Raw genomic sequence first — 24,082 nt, 5'->3', positions numbered from 1 at the left:
TATTAGCAAGACTGAGAATTTTCTACAGCTTTCTCTTCTGTTTTGTTCCTTGTCATTTTTCTAAGTTGATATACAAGTTTTAGCCACATTATTTTTGCTAGGCTTTGTGATTATTTTCTTTGACTTAAAACTCTTGTACAAATTTTCATCAAGACCCTTCTATATGTAGTTATACAACCATAAAATTATATTTATAATTATATAAAATATATTTATAAAATAGAATTATACAATTATAAAAATAGGGAAGTCAGTTTTTTTCTTTTATTAATAATTTTTACGCTTCTTTTTGTTAGGAAGTTTTCTTTGCAAAATTAAAAAATTTAAGCATTCCAGGGTTTCCTATGCAAAAGTAAAATATTTATAGATTTGATTATTTTTCTGATTGGAACACAAGATTTTTGAAGAAATGGTTAACTTCTACAAATATTTATAGCAGGGTTTCACTCTTGATCTGATACTTTATTGCAGGTGGAAGTTGCAGCTACATGAGCTGACTAAACTTCCTGCTTTTGTGCGTGTCGTATCAGCAGGAAATCTTCTAAGCCACGTTGGTCATACCATACTGGGTATGAACACAGTTCAGCTATACATGAGAGTTCCAGGAAGTAGAACACCAGGTAACTTTTATGCACTAACGTATTGACACACAAATTGATCAAAATGTGAAACATGAAAAAGAGAACTGGATTCTTTCCATTTATAATGAATGAAACTGAAAGGCTTATTTCTATTACAAAATTTGGCTCTTTAGCTGAGCTCAGATTATTAAGATTTCTCCACTTGGTAGTATCTTTTTTGAAATGTAATATCCCTGAAACAATAGCAGTGTAATCTGGAAACATGGTCATTGGAGCACTCCTGGGAAAATAAGTCCCTGTGACTTAAAGACTGTTTTTGATTCCATCTACTGCAGTGTGACAGTTTTTTCTAAACTTATTTTTACCACAATCACAATAAGAAATATATTTTATTTTATGATCTAGTGCACATGTATGTATACAAAAACATTTTCATAGAACAATACATTTTCTAATCTATTCCATTCTATTTCATTTAAAAAAGAAGGTGTAGGTTGCAATCGTCTTATTGGGTTACAATGTACAGTTTACAGCGACACTTGATGTGGAGACATTACTAGACTCACCATAGTATCTAGTCCAGACTTTACCACTAACTAGGCTTGTCACTTTGGCAAGTCACATTTCTTCTCTGGGTCTTTTTTTTTTTTTTTTTTCTCCATTTGTAAAATGAAGTTACATTGGTTTTAGACTTAAAATTCTGTCCAATACTAATGTATCATCTTTTTTGTGCTCCCTTTAGTTGACATGAAATTTCACAGGGTGATGTTCAAAATATTTAACAATTAGGATGGGTGTTGGTAATAACGAGTTCAGTTGTACCAATGCCTACAGGCAGCATATCACCCTCATGTGCTTGTTTGCTACTTGAAGTAGCCATGGTTTGAAGACAGATTGCTTCCTTCTTTTTTACTTGCTTATTTAATTGTAGCTAAAAAATTGTTTCAGAATAGGCCTATGCTTGTGTCTGGGTAACGTAGGTCAGTGGTTCCCGGTTCTGGCTGATCATTAGAATCTTCTGGTAAAGTTTTAAAAAATATGTAGTTGACTAATATCTGGAGATTGGGATCCAGGCATCCATATTTTATTTATTTATTTATTTATTTATTTATTTTTGTGGTACACGGGCCTCTCACTGCTGTTGCCTCTCCCGTTGCGGAGCACAGGCTCCGGACGCGCAGTCTCAGTGGCCATGGCTCACAGGCCTAGCCGCTCCGCAGCGTGTGGGATCTTCCTGGATCAGGGCATGAACCCATGTCCCCAGCATCGGCAGGTGGACTCTCAACCACTGCGCCACCAGGGAAGCCCCAGGCATCCATATTTAAAAAAAAAAAAAAAAAAAAAAAAGTTCTCCAGAGGATTCTAATGTACAGCCAGGATTAGGCTGTAGTTTTTGTCCTCAGGCCATTGGAAGCCTAATTTTGTGATATTTTATCCATAATTGGATAAAGTGGAAACAGTTCTGGAATAAATGGCAGAAGACCTATCTACTCCCCGCTCTGTCATTTAGATTCCAATGTAAATGCTAAGCAAGTTATTCAAACTCTCTAGAGTTCATTTTTCTTATGCATGTAGTATTGGACTGGTTCTATTAAAATTCATCTCAACCGAAATTTTCTCTCATCAATTTCAATTATTTTATGCAAATAGTATTATCCCCACATCAAAGAATGCCGTTTTTCATTACAGATCAAGGGGAAAGCAAACTTGATAGATCACTTTGTCACTTGTGTCTAGACTGTTGGGGGTTTTTTTGGTTGGTTTATATACAGGGTATTAGCTTTTCGGAAGTGTCCTATGGAACGTTAAAGAATTCTCTAAAGAATTCCCTTAGGGTAGTGCTGTCCAATAGAAATATAATGCAAGTCACATATATGACTTAAAATTTTATAGTAACATTAATGTAAAAAGAAATAGGTGAAATTAACTTTAACCCAGATATATCTAAATATTATCATTTTAACATGTAATCAGTATAAAAATTATTGGGACTTCCCCCCTTTTTATATTGTCTTTGAAATCCAGTATGTACTTTGCAGTTGCTGCACCTCTCAGTTCACATTACCATATTTCAGGTGGTTACTGTATTAGACAACTTGGTGTTAGAAGAAATGTTATTAGTTCCATTCAGTTTTTAAAAATTATTTTGAATACTTTTTCATGGGGCAAACACTGCGTTCCTGGAGTTACCTAGATAGGTATGTTACCTGCCTTAATGGACTTTATGATCAGTCTGTGTTCTAAACTAGAGATGCTCTAAGGCTCTATCCTGAAAGGTTTTTAATAAGATGATGGGGTCCCAACATCTCTAGTTTTAATTAGAGGTAAATTTTATTTGGAGTCCATGCCATGGACAATTCCAGCCATCTGCCTGTGGTAAGAGACAGTTGTAAGTATTAAGAGTACTGTCTTCACATCATACTGTGATATATAGAAGAGTCAGGGTGTGGTGTGCACAGATAAGGTATGGCAAGAGCAACTACATTTTTCTTTATTGAGGTAAAAGTCACATAACAAAAGTAACCCCTTTGAAGTGTGCAGTTCAGTCACATTTAGTACCTTCACTGTGCTGTGTAGCCACCACCTCTGTGTAGTTCCAAGACATTTTCATCAGCCCAAAAGGAAACCCCATACCGATTAAGTAGTCATCCCATTTCCCCCCTTCCTCTCAGCCCCTCGCAACCCCTAGTCTGCTTTCTGGCTGTATAGAGTTACCTGTTCTGGATGTTTCATATGAATGGAATCATACAGTATGTTGCCTTTTGTGTCTGGCTTCTTTCACTTAGCATGTTTTTGAAGTTTGTCCATATTGTATCAATGGTTCATTTCTTTTTATGGCCGAATAATATTCCATCGTATGGATATAGAACATTTTTTATCCATTCATCACTTGAGGAGCATTTGGGATGCTTCCACTTTTTAGCTGTTGTGACTACAGTGTTTCTATAAACATCATGTACAAGATTTTGTTTGAATACCTGTTTCCACTTCTTTTGGTTATATACCTAGAATTAGAATTGCTGGGTCATATAGCAATTCTATGTTTAACTTTTTGAGGACTTCCAAACTGCTTTCTACAAGCAGCTGCAACATTTTACATTCCTGACAGCAGTGTGCAAAGGTTCCAATTTTTCCACGTCCTCACCTGCATTGATTATTTTCCATTTTTTTCTTATTATGGCTGACCTAGTGGATATGACATGTTTTTTCATTATGGTTTTGATTTTCATGTGCTTGTTGTCCATTTGTATATCTACTCTGGGGGAAATGACTGTCAAGTTCTTTCTTCATTTTTTAATTGAGTTGTTTGTCCTTTTGTTGTTGAGTTGCAAGAGTTCTTTATATATTCTGGATATTAATTCTTTATCAGATACAAGATTTGCAGTACTTGCTCCCATTTTGTAGGTTATCATTTCACTCTCTTGATTGTGTCCTTTGATGCACTGAAGTTTTAAATTTTGCTGAAGTTCAATTTATTCATTTTTCCTTTGGTTGCTTATGCTTTCAGTGTTGTATCTAAGAAACCATTGCCAAATCCAGAGTTGTAAAGATTTGCCTCTATGTTTTCTTCTTAGATTTTTATAGTTATAGCTCTTACATTTAGATCTTTGATCCATTTTGTGTTAGATTTTTGGGTATGGTATGAGCTAAGGGTCCAACAGTATTCTTTTACATATAGCTATCCTGTTGTCCCAGCACCATTTGTTGGAAAGACTAGTTTTTCCTCTGTTAAATGATCTTGATACCCTTGTTGAAAATGAGTTGACCATAGATGTATGGGTTTATTTCTGGAATCTTGATGTTTTTCCACTGATTTATATCTCTGTCTTAATGTCAATACCACACAGGTTTGATTACTCTATCTTTGAGGTAAGTTTCAAAATTGGAATGTGAGTCTTCAGCTTACGTAGTTATCTTTACTGTGGTCCTTTATCTCTTCATAGGGCTTTGAGTTACTGTCTTGTATTCTTTCATTTCAACTTGAAAAACTCTAGCATTTCTTATAGAGCAGATTGACTAGATTCTCTTGTATTTTTGAAGAATAGTTTTGCCAGATTCTTGGTTAATTTTTTTTTTCCTTTCAGCAATTTAAATGTGTTAAGCCATTGCTTTCTGGCCTCCATGGTTTCTGATATGAAACCAGCTATATTATTGATGATCCATGTATATGACAGTCACTTCTCTTTTCCTTCTTTCTAGATTTTCTTTGCCTTTCTACAGCTTGATTATTAATGTGTCTTAGTGTGGATCTTTTTGAGTTTATCTTTCCTAGAGTTCCTTGAGCTTCTTGGATATGTAGATTCATGTTGTTTGTCAAATTTGGGAAGTTTTTGACCATCATATCTTCAAATATTCTTATTGCCCTTTTCTCTTCTTCCTCTGGGACTCCCACAGTGCATATGTTAGCATATTTGATGGTGTCGCACAGGTCTCTTAGGGTCTGTGAATTTTTTTTCATTGTTTGCTTTCTTCTCCCCAGAATGTAGTTTCATTTGACCTATCTATAAGTTTGCTCATTCTTTCTTTAGCCTGTTCACATCTGCTGTTGAGAAGCCCACTAGTGAATTCATTTCATTTATTATATTTTCCAGCTTCAACTTTTATTTCCTTCCTTATTATGATTTCTGTCTCTTCATTGATAATCTGTTTGTTGAGATATCATTCCCCTTGTTTCCTTTTGTTCTTTTCTTTTTTTTTCAATTTATTTTTTCGGCTGTGTTGGGTCTCCGTTGCTGTGCACGGGCTTTCTCTAGTTGTGGTGAGTGGGGGCTACTCTTTGTTGCAGCGCGCAGGCTTCTTGTTGCGGTGGCTTCTCTTGCTGCAGAGCACGGGCTCTAGGTGTGCGGGCTTCAGTAGTTGTGACGCGCGGGCTTAGTTGCTCCGCAGCATGTGGGGTCTTCCTGGACCAGGGCTCGAACACGTGTCCCCTGCATTGGCAGGTGGATTCTTAACCACTGCACCACCAGGGAAGTCCCTCCTTTTGTTCTTTTACATGGTTTTCTTTAGCTCTTTACGCATATTTTAAGATAGTTGATATAAAGTGTTTGCCTAGTAAGTCCAGTGTCTGTGCCTTTTCAGGAATAGCTTTTGTTAATTTCTTTCTTTTTTTTCCCTTTTCTTTTGGTGACTGAATAATACTTTCTTGTTTCTTTACATGCCTCGTGATTTTTTGTTGAAAACTGACTTGGAATATTTGAGTATATTCTCTGTAGGATGTAGTCATGTATTCTCTGAAGTCTTTGTACCTTTAGCATAGTGCTCTGCTAGTGCTTTGACATTTTGAATATTATGATGCAGCAGTTACAGAAATCAGATTCTCCTCTCTTTCTAAGATTTGTTGTTGTTGCTTGCTGTGGGCTATAGTCATCTCTTTGTTTAGTGACCTTCCACACTATTTTTTTTTTCTGTTATACATATACATATATCTGCTCTTTTTTAGATTGTTTTCTCATATAGGCCATTACAGAGTATTGAGTAGAGTTATACAGTAGTTACTAGTTATCCTTGTTAGTTATCTATTTTATATATAGTATTCACACTATTTTTGCAAAGACTGTATTCCTTGTCGTGTGTGGCACTGAAGTCTCCTTCCTATTAATTATCTCAGCAGTGATATGACAGGGATTTCTTTAAATGCCTGGTGGCCAAAAAAGGGAAAGCAGAGTGGGAAAAAGAAAAAAGAATTCTCTAGGTCTTTGCAGATTGCCTTCATGTTATTTATTTATTTATTTATTTATTTACTTATTTATTTTACTTTGGCCGCGCCAGGTCTTCATTGCGGCACACGGGATCTTTTAGTCATGGCATGCGGCTTCATAGTTGTGGCACACGGGCTTCTTAGTTGCGGCATGCGAACTCTTAGTTGCAGCATATGCATGTGGGATCTAGTTCCTGGAGCAGGGATCAAACCCGGGGACCCTGCATTGGGAGTGCAGAGTCTTACCCACTGGACCACCAGGGAAGTCCCGATTGCCTCCATTTTGAGTCACTCCTTCTATACTTAGCCATGCTGCTTACAACTCTATTTTAGCTTTTACTTCCTTGCTTGCACTGAGCCCAAAGGTCAGCGAGAGGTTAGTTTATGGTCTTCTTAGGTTTTTTTCTGAGCATACCTCTTGCCCTGCATATGCGTTTGGCTTCTAAATTCTACAGTATACACAGGGACTTTTCAAAGCCTTTATTCCCCTAAAATTTCACTCCCCAGCTTTTCCTTCCAAGCCTTTGGCATGTCTTTTGTTTGCCCCAACTGCTTATTTTGTTTGTTTTGTTTTTGTCCTTGGTGGTATCAGCTTGTTCTTTAGTTTTACAGTGTTTTGGGGGGAGCTCCTCCTCCATTGAAATGCTTTGCCCTGATAGAGTACTGAGGTAGGTGAAACAAAGAGAAGTCCCTTCTGTCAGTCTTTTGGAGAAACTGCAGCGTAGACAAAACAGAAGAACACATTTCTTTGGGAACAAGATTACTCTACTCCCTCCAGAACCAGGGACACTCACACTAGCAATACAAACTACTCTTTTAAGTCCACTGCCACACTGGTGGTGGAGGTAGAGATAAGGTAGGTTACATAAAGATCTCTTACTGTGTTTAAGTCACTTTTTCTTTTTGTCAGTTGCTTGGTTGCTGTAAATCTTTGACTTATTATCCAGATTTCTGGTAAGGTTGCTTTTGACAGTTCTAGATTTTTTTTTTTTTTTTTTTTGGTGTTTCTGGCGAGTTCCCCCAAAGTTTCCTGCTCTGCCATCTTTGTTCATACCACTCCTGCAGCTACATTTTGAAAATTAGACTTCCTGCCTCTTTACTGATGTCCTAATACTACTTGTGAGAAATGGGGATTAGTTCACAAGTAAGAAGTGGTAACAATATCAATAATAGCTAATATTTATTACATACCATGTATTAGGCACTATTAGAAGCAGTCTTTACTTCATTGATCCTCAAAACAACCCATTGACTTATCAGAATCATTATCATCAAATCTTATAGGAAACTGAGTCAGAGGTTTAGAAACTTGCCCAGGTTCACATAATGACTAAGCCAAGGAACTGGCTTCAAAACCTAAGCTTTTAACCATGATTTAGGTTGTCTTCCACAGAAGCTCCTACTGAATAAGTTAGGAGTTGACCAAACTCAGCTCTAAAACTAGACTTGACACAAAAATGCTATACAGATAAACTATTGAATACCACTGGAGCATTCTCTGTTGAACAGTTCCAAGGTTCCATTTCTAAAGACACATTTTTCTATAGAATTTATTGTCTGCTGATTGTTTTTTTCTTTTCACATTTCAGGTCATCAAGAAAATAACAATTTCTGTTCAGTTAACATAAATATTGGTCCAGGTGACTGTGAATGGTTTGTTGTTCCTGAAGGTTACTGGGGTGTTCTGAATGACTTCTGTGAAAAGTAGGTTTCCAAACTGAATTTTCTTTAAACATAATTACTCAAAAATAGTAACTGTAAAGGGCAGCTTACTAAGCTGGATATCCTAATGCATGTAACCAGTTTTCACTTACCATTCAGCAGAAAGTTCATATAAAATGATTTGATTACAAACCTATTATTTTGTGTTATTGGGAATACTTTAAGAAAGATGCCTTGAAACCGCTTCTTGTAGTAGTAATAGTCTTGAATTTAGGGGGTAGAAAGTTGAGTTGTTTACTGGGCTCATTAAACAATTGATGTGTAAATACTTGTTCATGTGAAAGATCTGTATTCCAAGAAAAATTGTTCTACTATAAATGGTTTTAGAAGTGGAAGGAATTCTATAATTGAGTACCCTTATAGGTGGTTAATAACACAAGCTTGAACGTATTACTCTTTGCTATATCATCATGATATAAATTCTTTTTAAAACTACATTGACAACTTTTCCTATAAAGGAATTTTATAAAATTTAAGCAGCAACTTCAGATTTTGTTTCTAGAATTCAAAGAATTCACATAGTGGAAATGTTCCTTTCCTTACGATCCTAGAAACTGTTCATTTAATTATCTTGTGTTAAAGGGTACCTTGGAATTGTTTTCATTGATTTAAATTTAATTATTTGTCTTATTGTGTTTTAAAAAAATACTCCATTACTTAAGAACCTGGTATTTTTTCCGTTAAAAATTGGAAAATTATTATGGTTAAACACATAAATTATACATACATTCGGTGTTATTCCCCCCCAGCCCAGTAAGATAAAGACAGAAAAAACCACCAGAAACGTTTACATATGAGAGACTTTGAAAACTAATTATACACATATTCCACATACATATTTATAATATTTAAAATTTGGGTTAAAAGATCATTGCCATAAATATCTTGATTTAGTATGAAGTGTAAATATAGTTGCAAAAAACAACCATAATAATCCAAAATTTCTTTATATACAAGCAAAAGATAATCACCTTTTATTGTCTGTACTATCTAATGTATAGGTTTCCTTTAATGTAAGAAAGCTCAAGATGTGGAATTTTAAAGTTTCAAATGCTGTGATGAAATAACCTGATCTACTTTAATCTATACTGGACCAGCAATCTAGTGGTAGCAGAGAAAGAACTGTGTCATATAGGAAATCTCTGTTGTGCTGCAGGAATATTTTTTTCTTAAACTTTGAGATAGTAGTATATTATTGCATCTGCAGTACAGTGATCCTTGCTCATTATTTCAGAGTAGGGATTGACTGTTGTTAGGATTTAGTTTTCTTTCCTATCTGAATAGAGAGGTAACCTGAGAATAAAGAATAATTAGAATAGGCAGATAATGTCTAAAAAGCTTGAACATGGGGATAATAAAAAAAAAAAGTCTGAAGGGTTAGGTAAATTTAACTAAGTTGCAGAAATAGCACTTGCTACCTCTGCATTTCAGTGTAATTTTGTTTCACATAAGGATACTTCCTTTGATATTAACTGATTTGACCATGTCTGTTTAGTTTGTTTTATGACTTTAGATAATATCTGTCATGAAATAACCATTCACTTGACTATATGATAAAGAGGATGCTTGATTTTTTTTTTTTTTTTTTTTTTTTTTTGGTAAGTTTGATTTTTTGTTTTTTCAACTTAGCTCTTGATTATTAGGTGGTCTTACTTGATTGCTTGCCTGCTTTTGGTTAGAAAGTTTTTTCTAATTTTATAACAACACATGGGTTAAGCAGGACTAGGATTTGTGTTTATAACCATATTTGGCTTTATAGGCAAGTTTTTCTGCACTGTATGTAGTTTAAAAAATACTTCGTATCATGTCATGATGAAGTAGAATAAGAAGCCAGATTTTAAAGGAAAAGCTTAGTAATATTATCTTTAGAATGTTTCCAAAGTATCGGTGGTGGTGGTGGTGGTGGTGATGATTGTTATTTGTGCATGTATGTTCATTTTTGATGAAGTTTTTTTTCACCTGCATAGTTTCAGTCAACTAGTCATAAAAACTGTACAGAGACTGATGTGCTGCTCCCTTTCCTGCTTAAGAGTCAAAACAGCAGTAGAGAACATTTCTGTTTTCTATTCTGCTTTTCCTCAGACATTGAACTTATATCTGCCATGGCGTTCCTGTTTATGGATTTAGATGACTTGATGCCAACTCCACCTTCCATTTACCTGTTAGAGATTTCTAAATGTGCCAAGAAGGGTTTGATCAAAATAGTCTGTAGTGAAATGAAATTAAAGGTTAATATATATAAGTGTTACTTAAAAATAGCTTTTGATTTCATTTGGATCTTTGAAAAATCAGTGGAAGGTAGTAATACTGATCTTTGGATAAGTCATCTACTACCTAACTGTAACTTCACTCACTTTACATACTGCAGTTTCTTATTGCATAAGTAGAAAGTTTCAAGTGCAATGAATGAGCATATTTTAAAAAACTTTTGATAATGTCTTTCAGTCTTATAATGAGCTTATTAAAGTACTTGATCCATTTGCAATATTTTTTCTTATTCCAGAAATAATTTGAATTTCCTAATGGGTTCTTGGTGGCCCAACCTTGAAGATCTTTATGAAGCAAATGTTCCAGTGTATAGGTTTATTCAGCGACCTGGAGATTTGGTCTGGATAAATGCAGGCACTGTGCATTGGGTTCAGGCTATTGGCTGGTGCAACAACATTGCTTGGAATGTTGGTCCACTTACAGGTATTTTAAAGAATATGCTTTAAAAAAAATAATAACTAAAGTCTTTAGTTTATAAAGGATTCTATCTGATGGGTTTATTCTTTTTTTTCTTGGAATATAACTCACTAAAAATTGGAGGAAGAATGTCTCCTTGAGTAAAATTTAATTTGTAGTACAAGATACTAAGTTAACAAATAGAAATCCAAGACTGTAGATCTCAGCAAATAACAAATTTATGTTGTTATATACAAGAGGTACTTTTAATAATTTTTAGAGTGCTTGGTTTTTAAAGGAAACCCTTTATGGGAGAAAGCAAAGTACAAAATTTCATTCTTTGAAATTTTTCTTTTATCTGGTATGTCATATGAATAGCCCTGTTATGTCAAAATCTGTTTGAATTATGCCTGCCTTCAGGCAGTAGATATTTAAGATTAAGAATATGGCCTCTGGAGCCAGAAAGACCTGGATTAGGACCAGGACCTGGCTTTTGCAACTTTGGGCAAGTTATATAACCTCTCTGGGCCTCAATTTCTTCGTCTGTATAATGGAAATGATAAAATTAATAAGGTAATGGTAAAGATTAAATGGTATAATGTATCGAAATACCTCAGAACAAATGCATGGCACAGAGTTATAGTAAGCACTCTTTACATGATCGCTACTATTATTATTACCACAATTATCAAAAAACTTTAAAAATATTTTTGTAATGTTTTGAGATTTTCAGAATTGGTGTTGATGATGTCACCTGAGAAGGTGATAATGGTTATCTTCATATCTTTGGTACTTTGGGTTGCTTTATAACTGTTTTTTTTTTCCTAGCCTGCCAGTATAAATTGGCAGTGGAACGGTACGAATGGAACAAATTGCAAAGTGTGAAGTCAATAGTACCCATGGTTCATCTTTCCTGGAATATGGCACGAAATATCAAGGTCTCAGATCCAAAGCTTTTTGAAATGATTAAGTAAGTGCTTTCTAAAACTGCTGTAGTCCCTCTCTTTTTGGGGAGTGTTAACTATTCAGTACTTCCCCCCCCCCCCATAGACTTACATTGATATCAAAACAAAATGGTCCAGATGTCTAGCAAAATGTAATATAAGAGAATCCACATGTTAAAACTATTTTCCCTTTCCCATAGTCAGTACACTATGGTACAAGGAGGAACAAAGGCACAAATAATTCTAAACCAGCAGATTCACAAACAGACCTGTTCTGAACCACTGAATTCCTAGGAGAACTTTAGTTTTAATATTGAAAGACTGCATTTAGTATCAGGGCGAGGGAATGGCATCACAAAAATATTTTCTGGTACAGAGAAATTAGCATTTAATATAGGGATTTGACTTAAACGTTAATTTTAAATTTTTTAATTAAATCATCCATCTTATAATTGTCCCTTTTCTTACCTGCTTTAAACACTTAATTCAAGTTATTTGAATACATACACCCCAGTAACCTTCTCATTTATTGTCACAGTTTCTATCCTAGCTATTTTTATAAATCTATTTAGAAGTAATATTTTCAAACAGTGCTATATAGCAGTGTTTCCCTGAACTGTGTTTTCTGCCACTATTACGTCTAACCCCAAAAGGTGGGGAATTCTGGTCAAAGAAATATGGGAAACGATGGATTATATAAAGTTCAACAAGTCCTTTATTTTCTAATTTTTTGTAAAATGTGTTAGAGACTGTAAAGTTGGTATTATTTTTTGTGTGGGGGAGAAGGGTTATAATGTATTTCCTAAACGTATTTGTTTGACCAGTATCTTTGAAGAATTGATCTCAAAAACTCATTTTGAAATACACTGCTTTATACTCACTGATAAAATAAGTTTGTCTTCATCTTAGTTAAAATAGTACTTACCTTTTTTCCTACAGCTATATTAATTTGGTCAGCATGTGTTGTTTTCAAACTACTGTCTTTTGAAAGGAATCCTAGCTTATTAAAGTGATTTCAAACCTAAATCTAAAATTTTATTCAAACAAAAATTGTGGGGTCAAGGTAACATGCCTGTGGATTATCTTATTCCTTTATCATTTGCACTAGTTTTTCTAGTCCTGGGCAGAAGTGGTAGGGGGAGACAAAAGGTAACTAAAAGCAAATCATAGCAGGTGATGTACAAATCCTTTAAAAAGTTGGATCTTAGGTACCATACTCTATAAATATAATTGATAATGGGGTTATCCTGTTATATCTCAGATTGGTCTTTTGCTCTGAATATTAAGTTCAGGGTTACTTTTGGGAGAAAAAATCACGTAAAGTCACTGAAGATATTTAGTAAGTTGGAAATAAGCATAAACTAGAGGCTGGTTCAGATCACCTGACAGTAAAGGAATGGTACAGTATAGAAACTATATGTAACAGCTATGAAGACTGAAAGCGACTCATTACATTTTGGATAGGTTAGGATTTTATAATTGGAAAGGATTTTAGAGGTCATTTAGTCAGGACTTCTGCAGTAATCCCTTCTATAACATCTATAATTTGTGGGCATCCAGCAACTTCTTGAACATTCTCATTACCTCACTATAATTCTTGAAAGGTCTTTACAAATTGGCCTATAATCTACCTGTCATTTGGTCCCAATTCCCTAAATATATTTGGGATTTAGATCAAATCCCATTCAGCAAGTGTTTGAGAACCAACTCTATACCAAACACTATTCTAGGCTCTAAGGATAGACATAGCAGTGTATAAGTTAAAATCCCAGACCCCAGAGGACTTAAATTCTAGTGGAGCAAGACAGACCTCCAGACAGTTGAATAAATTACTGATAAATAATATGACTAAGAGAAAATAGATAATATTTGGGGGGTGAGGGTGAGAGTGCTGCTTTTTCTAAAATGGTCAGGGAAGGTGTCTGGGAAGATGAGTTTTGTGTTTAGACCTGAATAATGAGATGGAGTCAACCATGCAGAGATCTAGGGGTACACCATTTCAGGCCCAGGGAGCAAGTGAAGACTAAATTGGGAACAACTTTAGCATGCTTATAGGGCAAAAAGGCCAGTATGACTGTGGCAGAATGAGAGAGAGGGGTAACAATAAGCTCAGTGAACTGACCAGGAACCAGATTGTGCATGGACTTTTAGAACATGGTAAGTTTATAAATCAATTCAGGGTGTTACAGGTTACCATTAGAGGATTTTAAGCAGGCGGGGGATGGGTTCTGATTTAAACTTTAAGAAAATGAATCTGGTTGCTTTGTAGAGAACGGATTCCAAGGGGCAAGTTTAGAAGTGTGTGTAGGGGGTCAGTTAGGAGGCAGTTGCAACAGGATAGACCATCCTGGACAGACATTAACCCAAGGGGGTAGAAAGAGGGATTAAAGTAGGGGCTGTGGTGGAGCTAAAAGCTCACGGCACTTGCTCACAGATTGGATATTGGGGGAAGAGGGAAAAAGGAATCAGAGAAAAGATTATTGTCATATTCTCTTCTTCCTATGTGGTCTTCGGTAATTTAAACATCTGACCTCTATCATCTTTTCATCCCGCTCACCCCCATCATCCTTGTCGTCCTTCTAGACTCCTTCCAGTTTATCATTGTCCCTCTTAATATTTGAAATGTTGAGCATTGACACTTGCATTATCTTTATCTTAAGGTTGCCTTGTGTTAAAACTGGATACACATAATTTGAATTTTTTATTTTTATTTATTTATTTTTTGCCGTACGCGGGCCTCTCACTGTTGTGGCCTCTCCCATTGCGGAGCACAGGCTCCAGGTGCGCAGGCCCAGTGGCCATGGCTCACGGGCCCAGCCACTCCATGGCATGTGGGATCTTCCCGGACCGGGGCACGAACCCATGTCCCCTGCATCGGCAGGCGGACTCTCAACCACTTCGCCACCAGGGAAGCCCTTGAATATTTTTTGACTTAAAATTACTGGTGGTACTCTTGTTCCTCATACCTTTCTTACATTTTTTTAGCCTAAGTAAATGCACTTACATACTTGCCTTATTCCATTTTTACTCTGTGCTACAAAATGTCCGATCATTTGAATCTTGATTGTATTCTTCATTATATTAAGAATTCTGTTCCCAGCCTGTGTTGTCACGAGATATGATTAGCAAGCTCTGTTTGTCATCATGCAGATTGAAAATGTTAACCATAAATCCAGACCCCTAGGCCTTACTCTATAAACTTCCTTTTTAAAATACAGTCATTCATCTGTTACTGAAAGTATACTTTTCATCAGCCAACATTGCTCTCTTTTCTTTTGTTTGTACTTTCTTTCATTTAATGAATATTTGCTGACTGTATACAAGGCTCTGAGCTAGGCACTGAGAGGGTATGTATATGTGTATATGGCATAGTTCCTATCTTGAAGTAAAAGTTAGTGCATACAAATAAATAGATTGAAAGAAATACAACAGACCCACTCAATTCTTTCCAGCCCCACGGAGTCAGAGAAGTCTGTGTATTTTGGGGAGCAGATATTTTGTGTGAAGAGTAAAGATGTGGAGGCAGGGAGAGGAGAGAGGTATAGCACCTAAAGCCAACTTAAGACCAGACTCTTGCACTATCAGAAAGATTCCCAAGTTCATCCATAAAACAATAGTATATATACATACCATGTCTCCTTCAGTCCAACACGTCATGTTTTCCTTCAGTGAGGGAATAAATCCCTTTTCTTCAGTAGAGCTCCAGACAAAATATTCAACTTAAGTGGAGAGGCCCTTTTGCACTAACTACTAAAATCATATTCAGCATGGTAAGCTGCTTACATTGTGAGCGGCTCAGGGGAAGTCCGACTGCCTAGAGGAACGGTAAATGCATACTCGCCTCAGATCATCTTCTCTTCTACCTGCTCTCATTTTCTCCCTAATACCTCCTCCTTTGCCCTCCCTTCTGACTTCCTTCCCTACTGTGTATTTGCACGAACTTAAATGTATTATATGATGCAGCTCTGCTGTATATATGTTGACAACAGTTGGTGGTATATTCTGGCTTGAGTGTGCTCACACACAATGTGTGTGATGAGTAGTAGAATAAGATATAGTTGTAAAAGTTCTTAGTGGCAGATCACGTGTTGTGTGCCCAACTTAAGTTTATTCTGTTGGAGAGCTTTTGGTAGGTTTTTAACTAATACGATCTAATTTGAGTTTCATAAAGATGTTTCCAGCAGTTAAATAGATAGAATTAGCTTCTGGATGATAAGATAAAGAAGTGAATCAAAGATACTCTGGGTTTTCAAGTCTGAGTTCTAGATGGTTCAGTAATAATGTTAGTTAATAAACTGAGCTTGGTCCTTAGACAGGCACTGAGCAAAGTGCTTCCCAGACTATCTCAGGTATGCCTCTCAGCATCCCATGGTCACCCATTTGGTTAGAGCGAGATTTAAGCCCATATCTGTCTTATGTAAAAGCCACTTGGATATATCTGTGGCATGGGGCTTCATTTTGAAACAGTGGCAGGTTTGAGGAGCCAGTAAAATAGTTGTATAGAGCTGTTTATTAGAAGCTGTAGTAAATGCAGGATTCCAGAGAGCAAAGTCAGAGCTGACTGACTAGGGGATCTTCTACCTAGTGGTTCATGATTGCCTTGAGAGGAAGAGGAGGGGGGAGTTGGGGACAGAACTTGGGGGAATACTTCTATTTAAGAAAAGCAAATAGGTGAACTAGATAAAGGTCAGAAGACAACACAGAGAATATATTGTTACAGAAATAGAGAGGGAGTCTTTTTCCACAAGCTTAGTTTCGCTTTAAAACTGTTATATCCACATCATTGCTTTGGTCCTCAAGTCTAGTATTCTGCCAACAAGGGAAGTGGTATTTGTTCTGGCTTGTGAGCTATACCAATTCTTAAGAAATGGTTCTCTGCAGTTCCTTCCCTCTGCTTTGAGTCATTTTCTTCATCTCCTTCCTGTTCACTCAACCGTCCACAGCAATTTGACTTTCTATATGCTCCTGTCACTTCTCTTGCTGAGGTCACCAGTGACAACCAACTATTCTAAATGTACAAAGGCACAGATGTAAACTTTCTCTAAAATCCCCATGTCTACCTCCAGTCTGACCCCCACTTACCTTGTCAGTCATTTCTCCATTTCTTTTAGATGTGTGCTTGAATTTTCTATTTTTATCACTTTATTTGGTATTTTAAACCATCTTTAATATGAACTGCAGTTTTTACACCCCCTCCCTTTTCTTTTCCTTTGAATTATCTTTCAGTAAAGCACAAATTCAGTATACATTGAGCGTCTGAATTGTAGGCTATTTAAAAAAAATAATCATCATCATCTAGACCTAACAAGTGAATGGAGAAGATTTGCAAAGATAGTCTTCTTCCTTAACTTTCTCCCTGGATTATTGCTTTTTTTTAGTTCTTAAAATACTGTGAATTTACAATGTGTGACTTTTAGGTTTTCATGGTTAAATGGTTAGTCTGCCCAACCATAAAGAATCTAAGCAAAATTTACTTTGTGCCTTCTTATCCAGTCATTCACTCGGCTCTACCCAGTTCTTTTCATTCTTTTATTTGTCTAATCTACATTATGAACTGAGTTGGAACTCAGGTATAGTGCTAGGTGACAGAAGGATCTGATCACTTCTCAGGCTGCTTAAAATAAATGGGGAAATACTCAAAATGTTCAAATACATGATCTTTGCTTTAATGATGGAGATACTGTTTTAAAAAATAAATGGGAGAGCATAGAGGAAAGTGCTTCTGAGAGAGGGGAACATTTAGGAAAGGCTTCATAGAAGTAGTACTACAGCTTCATAGTCCTTTATCCTAAACCCCTTAGGCCAAATGTGTTTTGGTATTCAGAATTCTTTGGATTTAGAAAGGTAAAACAGTACATTTATTTTACCTTCCCACCAGAGTTTGTGGCAGTGTGCTAGCATCAAACACATTAATATTTCTGCAGTAAAACATATAAATAGTCACTCTGATGAGCTAAGTGAAAACTATAAAAAGCCCCAGGTCAAGTTTCAACACCAATGAGTTTATGCAAAATTTATGAAAAATTTGTGGGACTATAAGAGATTATGAACTGTATTTGCACTGAGTGATTAATAATGGGACATGATGTTCTCTCCTGTTGTCACCTACTAATCCCTTATTATCATTTTGAGAATGAATTACCTGTGGTTATTTTAAAAAGTCAACACCACTCTTGTTTTTTTCTTTGCACTTTTAAATTCAAGTTGGGTCTTTTAGAGCCCTACAATTCCATAAAGTCCTTTACCTGAGTAAGTCATTTAGTAAATCTCGAAATTTCTACATTCTAGCTATTTTTCTAAAATACACTAATCTTCATACTCTCCTTCACATTCTTCCAGATGTCTCCTACATCGGCATGAGTCAGTATCATTCAAGGAATATTCATTATCTTGATTACTTCTTTTCATATTTCAGTGAACTTGACTTGAAAAGTTCACAGCCTAACTCCTTAGGAACATTTTAGTGGAAGCTCAGTGCATAACTTCTCTTTTGGTTTCCTTTCACTGTTCAAATGAACATAAACTTTTTTCCACATACCCCATATGCTGCAAGTAAGCTTAGTTTCTCCTTCTTTAGACTAAACTTTCAAATGTCTCTCAGGATTAAGCCCTGCTTGTTCATTTATATCAGCTGAAGAGTATAGATTTAAACTTTTGTTGCTAAAAATTTCAAGTAGACTTCACATTGGCAGCAGCTGCTAATGAGAAGCCTTTAGAATTTTTAATATTTTTAATAATGATCAAATTTGCATGCTAGATAACTTGACAGAAAGATGAAGTACTAAATGGAGGGCAGAAGTTTTAGAGGCATATTAATTAGAAGGTAGTTGCTACACTAAAGACAAAAGGAAAGACAAAGGATAGAAAAAATAGGCATATTGATTGATTGGGTGGTAGAGGTGAGAGGGGAATCAGTATTGCTGGGGCTTTGTCTTGGGCCATGCAGTGGGATGTTTGTGCTTATTGATGAAACTGGGAGTAAGGGAGGAAAAGAGGAAATGGGTTAGATATAGGACATGATGATTACCAGGTTGGCTGGCTTTAGACTCATAGAATTTTCTACGAAGTTTCAGTGGGAATCTCTGTAAAGTAATCAGATGGATATATGGTTCTGTTGTTTAGAGAAGGAGTCTGAGATACACATTTGTATCTCTCAGCTGGCTGATAGATAATCCCTGCTAAGGTGTTAGCTGTTGAGTTTTCTGAACCATTAGCCATTCTTAAAGTAGAGCAGTGCCCACACAAAGAAATGAATTAAGGAAGACAATAAATGTAAAGCTACTGATCTCTTCCTTTAGTTCACTGAACTGTGACTGTTTTTCCATGTTAATATATCTTATTATCCTTTAAAACATATTAAATTTGCCTGTAACACATTACTGCATGCCCCCTCCCAAACTTACTTAACTTTTTCCTCCAACTTTTTCTTTTGAAACTTTTTTATTCTACAAAAAAAAAGCTGAAAGAATAGTACAATCAGTACCTAGATAACTTCATCTGGAGTCATCAGATAAGTTTTTGCCACATTTCCCTATCAGCCTATATATTCACATGCTTGCACACATACTTTTTTGGCTGAGTTATATGAAAAAGTAATTTGCAGATGTTATGACATGTCACCCCAGATATTTCAGCCTGTATCTCTTAAGAGTAAGGATATTTATTCTCACATAACCACAGTACCATTTACCATACATAAGAAATATGGAGTTCAATAGTAATCAGCTAATACATAGTCTACATTTAAATTTCCCAACTACCCAGAATGTCTTTAGCTCTCCCCCTCCCACCCGCATCCAAATTGAATCAAGGTTCACATTGAATTCAGTATGTAGTCATTGTGTCTTTAGTCTCTTTTAAATCTATGAGAGTCTTTTCTCATGATTTTTATTTTGAAGAGAGCAGACCTTTGTGTTGTATAGAGTTCCATATTTTGGATATGTTTTCTCATAATTTTATTTGGGTTATACATTTTTGAGAGTAACTGTTGATGGCGTTTACCTTTGGTAAACCTGTGTCCCACTCCAGTATAAACTCTGTTACAGATATTTTCATTAGTCAGTCCTGAGTGAATGAAGTTTTAAGTAGGCAGTTTAAAACTTAAAGTTAAGAGTGGGGAGATTATTGCTGTTTTTTATCCATCTTCATCATAATATACAGTTTTTACCCTTTGATTTTAATTTTAAACTAGTTGATTGAGAGCTAAGAGAAACCCTCATTCTTTACAAATTCATTGTTCCCATTTTCAGATATTTGAGATACATTGCTTGGCCTACATTTTCTCCCTATATAGTTAGTAGTGCAAAGGCTCTTTTTCACTTCACTTTCATAAGACTCATATATTCATTATGTTTTAGCATTGAAGTATTTCTTTTAATAGGATCCTTGAAAGGAATCAAATGATAACGTAGCAAGTGAGTAGTGCAGAGTCTTGGTAATGATTAGACTTCCCTGTAGATAACAGGCTTTCAGAATAAATGGATTCTTTTTAGATGCAGTTAACTGGTTTAATCTCAGTGGTAGCTAAGGCCAACTCCAACTAATATGGTATAAATTGTTGCAATCGTGTTGGAGTATTAGCAAGTTAAGGTAATGATAGTATGTTTCTGATACATTGGAAACTCTGGTTTCTTCAACTACTTTGTTATTCCACTTAAATCACCATAATAAGTAGTTCAGTATATTTTAAAATGTCAAAAATCAGAATGCCAAAGAGCCCATTTTCCTCTGATAAGTTCAATATTAGGAAGTCTTAGACTTTGGAGGAGCATATCAAATAGTAGTAGAATGTTGGGGGGTGGGATGAATTGGGAGTTTGAGATTGACATACATACACTACTATGTATAAAATAGATAACTGAGGAGAACCTACTGTATAGCACAGGGAACTCTACTCAGTGCTCTGTGGTGACCTAAATGGGAAGGAAATCCAAAAAAGAGGGGATATATGTATGCATATAGCCGACTCACTTTGCTGTACAGCAGAAACTAACATAACATTGTAAAGCAACTATACCCCAATTAAAAAAAAATAGTAGAGTGTTAATTTTCAGAATATACATTCTCTTGTCTACCTCCCCATAATCTGCCATATGTTAATACAGTCTAAAAATACTGATAAGGTGTAAGTCAGTAGTTGAAAATAAATTTTCTAAAATTTCAACAGTACCAAGTCCATTGAAAACCACTCCCCACAAATTTAATTTGTCATATCATTTTGTCATTCTTTTGACCATCTTATAAAGTACTGTTTTTATATTTCAGTTTTTAAATGTAATGTCTTATATGTACAGTATTAATGTGATTTCCCTTTGCCCTTTGTGTTATGTGTTTGTTATTTGCCTTTCCTTTTAAATTTTACTCAGTCTTAGAGTGTGTGCTATTTAATATTCCAGTGAAATATTACAGGCAGCACTGTGTAGTTGTTTAGAGTCCAGTCTGCCTTCAGGTCTTAGCTTCTCCATTTACTGGCTGGGGGATCATGGTCAAAATTAGTCTTCATTTCCTTTTCTGAAAATGGGGATAATAATTCTTTCTAATAGCTTTTATGAGTATTGTATGGGTCTTAGCATAGAGTAAGCACTCAGTAAATGGTAGCTGTTGTGATAATTATTATTAATATTAATTATAGAAGGGTCAGTCACCTGTTTTTTAAGTAAGTTAGTATTCATGGACCTAGTTCAGTGGTTCTCAACTGCAGGCAGTTTTGCCTCCCCCCACCCTCTTCCCCAAGGGACATATGGCAGCGTTATGACTTCAGTGGGAGGGGTGCTACTGATAGTTTGTGGGTAGAAGTTAGGGACACTGCTAAACATCCTACAATGCACAGGACTGTCCCTACAACAAAGAATTATCCAGCCCAAGATAACAATAGTGCTGATTTTGAGAAATCCCGACCTGTTGGACTCTAGACTAACACCTTTTCAATAATCTGTTTTATGTTCTTTTAGGTGTAACTATTACCCTTCCAGTTGGCATTCATTGCACAATTTTTTCAAATTAAAAAAATTAATTTAGTCATTAAATAATTATTTTAACACAATTTTAAAATTTCACATACCAAGATTAAATATTGATCACTAACTTCCAGGCACTAATCTAAGCATTTTATATAACATGTGTACTCCTCATAATAGTACTGTAAGTTAGATGTGCCTTCCTTATATTTGAGAAAACTGAGACTTATGTGTGAAGCTGGGATATGAACCCAGGCAGTCTAGCTCCAGAATCGGTGCTCTTTCCTACTCTCTGGCTTTCTCTCTGTGATTGATCTCTTATGGCTCTAATCATAAAAACATGGTGATTTGCTGAAAAATACTGTTACAAATTTTAGACATTGTTTCTAATGAAGTAAGAGGTTTGACTGGTTCTTACTTGGCCTAATTATAAGAATCAACCAAGACTCTTATTAAAATAGATTTCTAGACTCTGTTCCTAATAAATAAATTCAGAGCTCTGTGTGAAGAACCCTGGGAATCTCTTTCACAGTGAATGGCCTAGATGAATCCTATGGTCCAGACAAGTTAGGGACACCCTAGTCTAGGTTCAATCTCTTTTAGAACTAAAAATATTTTTATTTCTCCTTTTCTTTCACACGTATTATAGATTATTACCCTATCTATATAATATATACTTTATCACAAGCACCGAGGTTTTAAGTATAAAATAAAGCAGACTGTTAAATATTAACTCCCTTTTCCCTTTGATTCCCATGTTTAAATGGATATATGAGGTGTTCTACAGCTCTGTAGTCATAGGCTGTTGGCCTAATAATTGAATAAGAGGGTATAGCCATGAAGACAAGTCCATAGTTAGCATAGATTTTAGTGCTGTTGTCCTTGGGAGTCTTCTAATAACACCATTGGGTTAAATATGCAATGCTTTGTGATAACATTGAGCAAACAAAATCTAAAAATTCTAAAACTCTGCATTCTCGTGGTTAACATATATTTGCTTTCATGTGTGTTTTTTCTATCTGAGAGTTGAAAATTCGTAAGATACTCATTTTATCATTGACTGAGACCTTGATTTTCAGCCATGTGGTTGGTTTAAATGAAACTGTTATATGTCTTACTGACATTTAGACACTCACTGTTGTCCTAGGGGAATCCACCTTTGGAGTGACAGGTGGGAAGTTTTGAGGGCTCACATGTTGGCTCACTTTGCCTACATGGGTCCTTCAGTAAGAGAGACTGGGCAAGGCAAGGCACTTCTTGGTATGCTTTTAAAATATGTACATCATCTGCTTCTTAGTGGCAGAGATTGTTACCATAAAGACTTTAAAAGTGCCATAGCAAGTTAACCCATGCTTCATCTTGTCTCCACACCGATATTTAGGAACTTACTTTGGAAACGTAGTCAGGTTACCCCCCAAATGTCATACTAGTTCCCAGTGTTTTCTTGACTTCAACGTAATATATTGAGTTGGCCAAAAAGTTCATTTGGATTTGTCGTAAGGAAAAACCCGAATGAACTTTTTGGCCAACCCAGTAATATCACTCTGGCTTCATTCCTTTGTTCTCTTACCTCAGAAACGTCATCCCAAGATTAAAGTCATAAGAACAGTTGTTTATTCCCTAAATAATCCAGGCACTACCTTTGCTCATGGAATTCCTTTTGCCTAGAAGGTGCCTTCCTCCCACTTCTTCCTGTCACATCTAAATTGACAACTTTATGAAAACTGTGAGTTCTGCCTCCCTCTCCTTTTAGCATCCATGGCATACTAAGTCTGTCTTTTGCCTAATGTGTTGATCTATAAATATACTGTGTATGATCATTTGTCCACATATTATTGTCTTCAGTTTTTTTATTGTAATATTTCAAGTATATTTTCATTTCTATCCCCTATGGCAAGCTGTTTTCTAAAATTCCATCCCATTTTAGGTTTCATCTTTGCCAGATGGGTTTATGGTTGGATTATATTCTTCTGTGTAACCTCAAATACACCCAGCCCTCAGTCAGCCTCTTCCTTGTGATTTTCTTCCAAGCCAGATCTGCCTTTTAATAACTCCTGCCTTTTTGTGTAGTCTTTTATCCAGACAACTAAAACCAGTACTTGAGTCCTGAAAACAGATTGATCCTGACTGATCCTGAAAAGTCAAAGAGAAGTTTGATTCCCAGCTTCTCTAGCTCCTGAAATCATTTCTGACCCTGTTCCTAAAATGTATTTAAAACAGCATCTTCTGTCTTCTACAGTTTTACACATTTTGCTAGTGATTTATTATTTTTTTAACAAATTGAATTCTTTTTTTAATAGAAGTGTGGTTGTTTACAACGTTGTATTAATTTCTGCTGTACAGCCAAGTGGTTTAGTTTTGTGTGTGTGTGTGTGTGTGTGTATTTGGCTGCACTGCATGGCATGTGGGATCTTAGTTCCCCAATCAGGGATCGAAGCTGCGCCCCCTGCAGCGGAAGTGCGGAGTCTTAACCTCTGGACCACCAGGGAAGTCCTAGTTATATATATATATATATAT

At 35.8% G+C, this 24,082-nt stretch overlaps 1 protein-coding gene across 8 annotated transcripts in view; it reads left to right on the top strand.

Moving 5' to 3' along the window:
• The window catches only part of KDM6A (lysine demethylase 6A), a 211,842-nt gene that overhangs the window by 179,676 nt on the left and 8,084 nt on the right, over positions 1-24,082 (top strand). For 7 of the 8 annotated variants that reach the window (XM_007456960.1, XM_007456957.1, XM_007456962.1 and 4 more), the window contains 4 exons: positions 472-620; positions 7,869-7,983; positions 10,505-10,692; positions 11,494-11,635. In XM_007456960.1, the coding sequence (XP_007457022.1) occupies positions 472-620; positions 7,869-7,983; positions 10,505-10,692; positions 11,494-11,635 (594 nt within the window). Of the gene's footprint in view, positions 1-471; positions 621-7,868; positions 7,984-10,504; positions 10,693-11,493; positions 11,640-24,082 lie in introns of those variants that run through there. The other variant, XM_007456964.1, reaches the window with a different exon arrangement.

The sequence above is a fragment of the Lipotes vexillifer genome, unplaced genomic scaffold, assembly GCF_000442215.2.
Source record: "Lipotes vexillifer unplaced genomic scaffold, Lipotes_vexillifer_v1.1 scaffold15, whole genome shotgun sequence".
NCBI classification, from domain to species: domain Eukaryota; kingdom Metazoa; phylum Chordata; class Mammalia; order Artiodactyla; family Lipotidae; genus Lipotes; species Lipotes vexillifer.
Note: the sequence above shows the minus strand (reverse complement) of the source record. Positions and strands in the feature narration are given on the sequence as shown.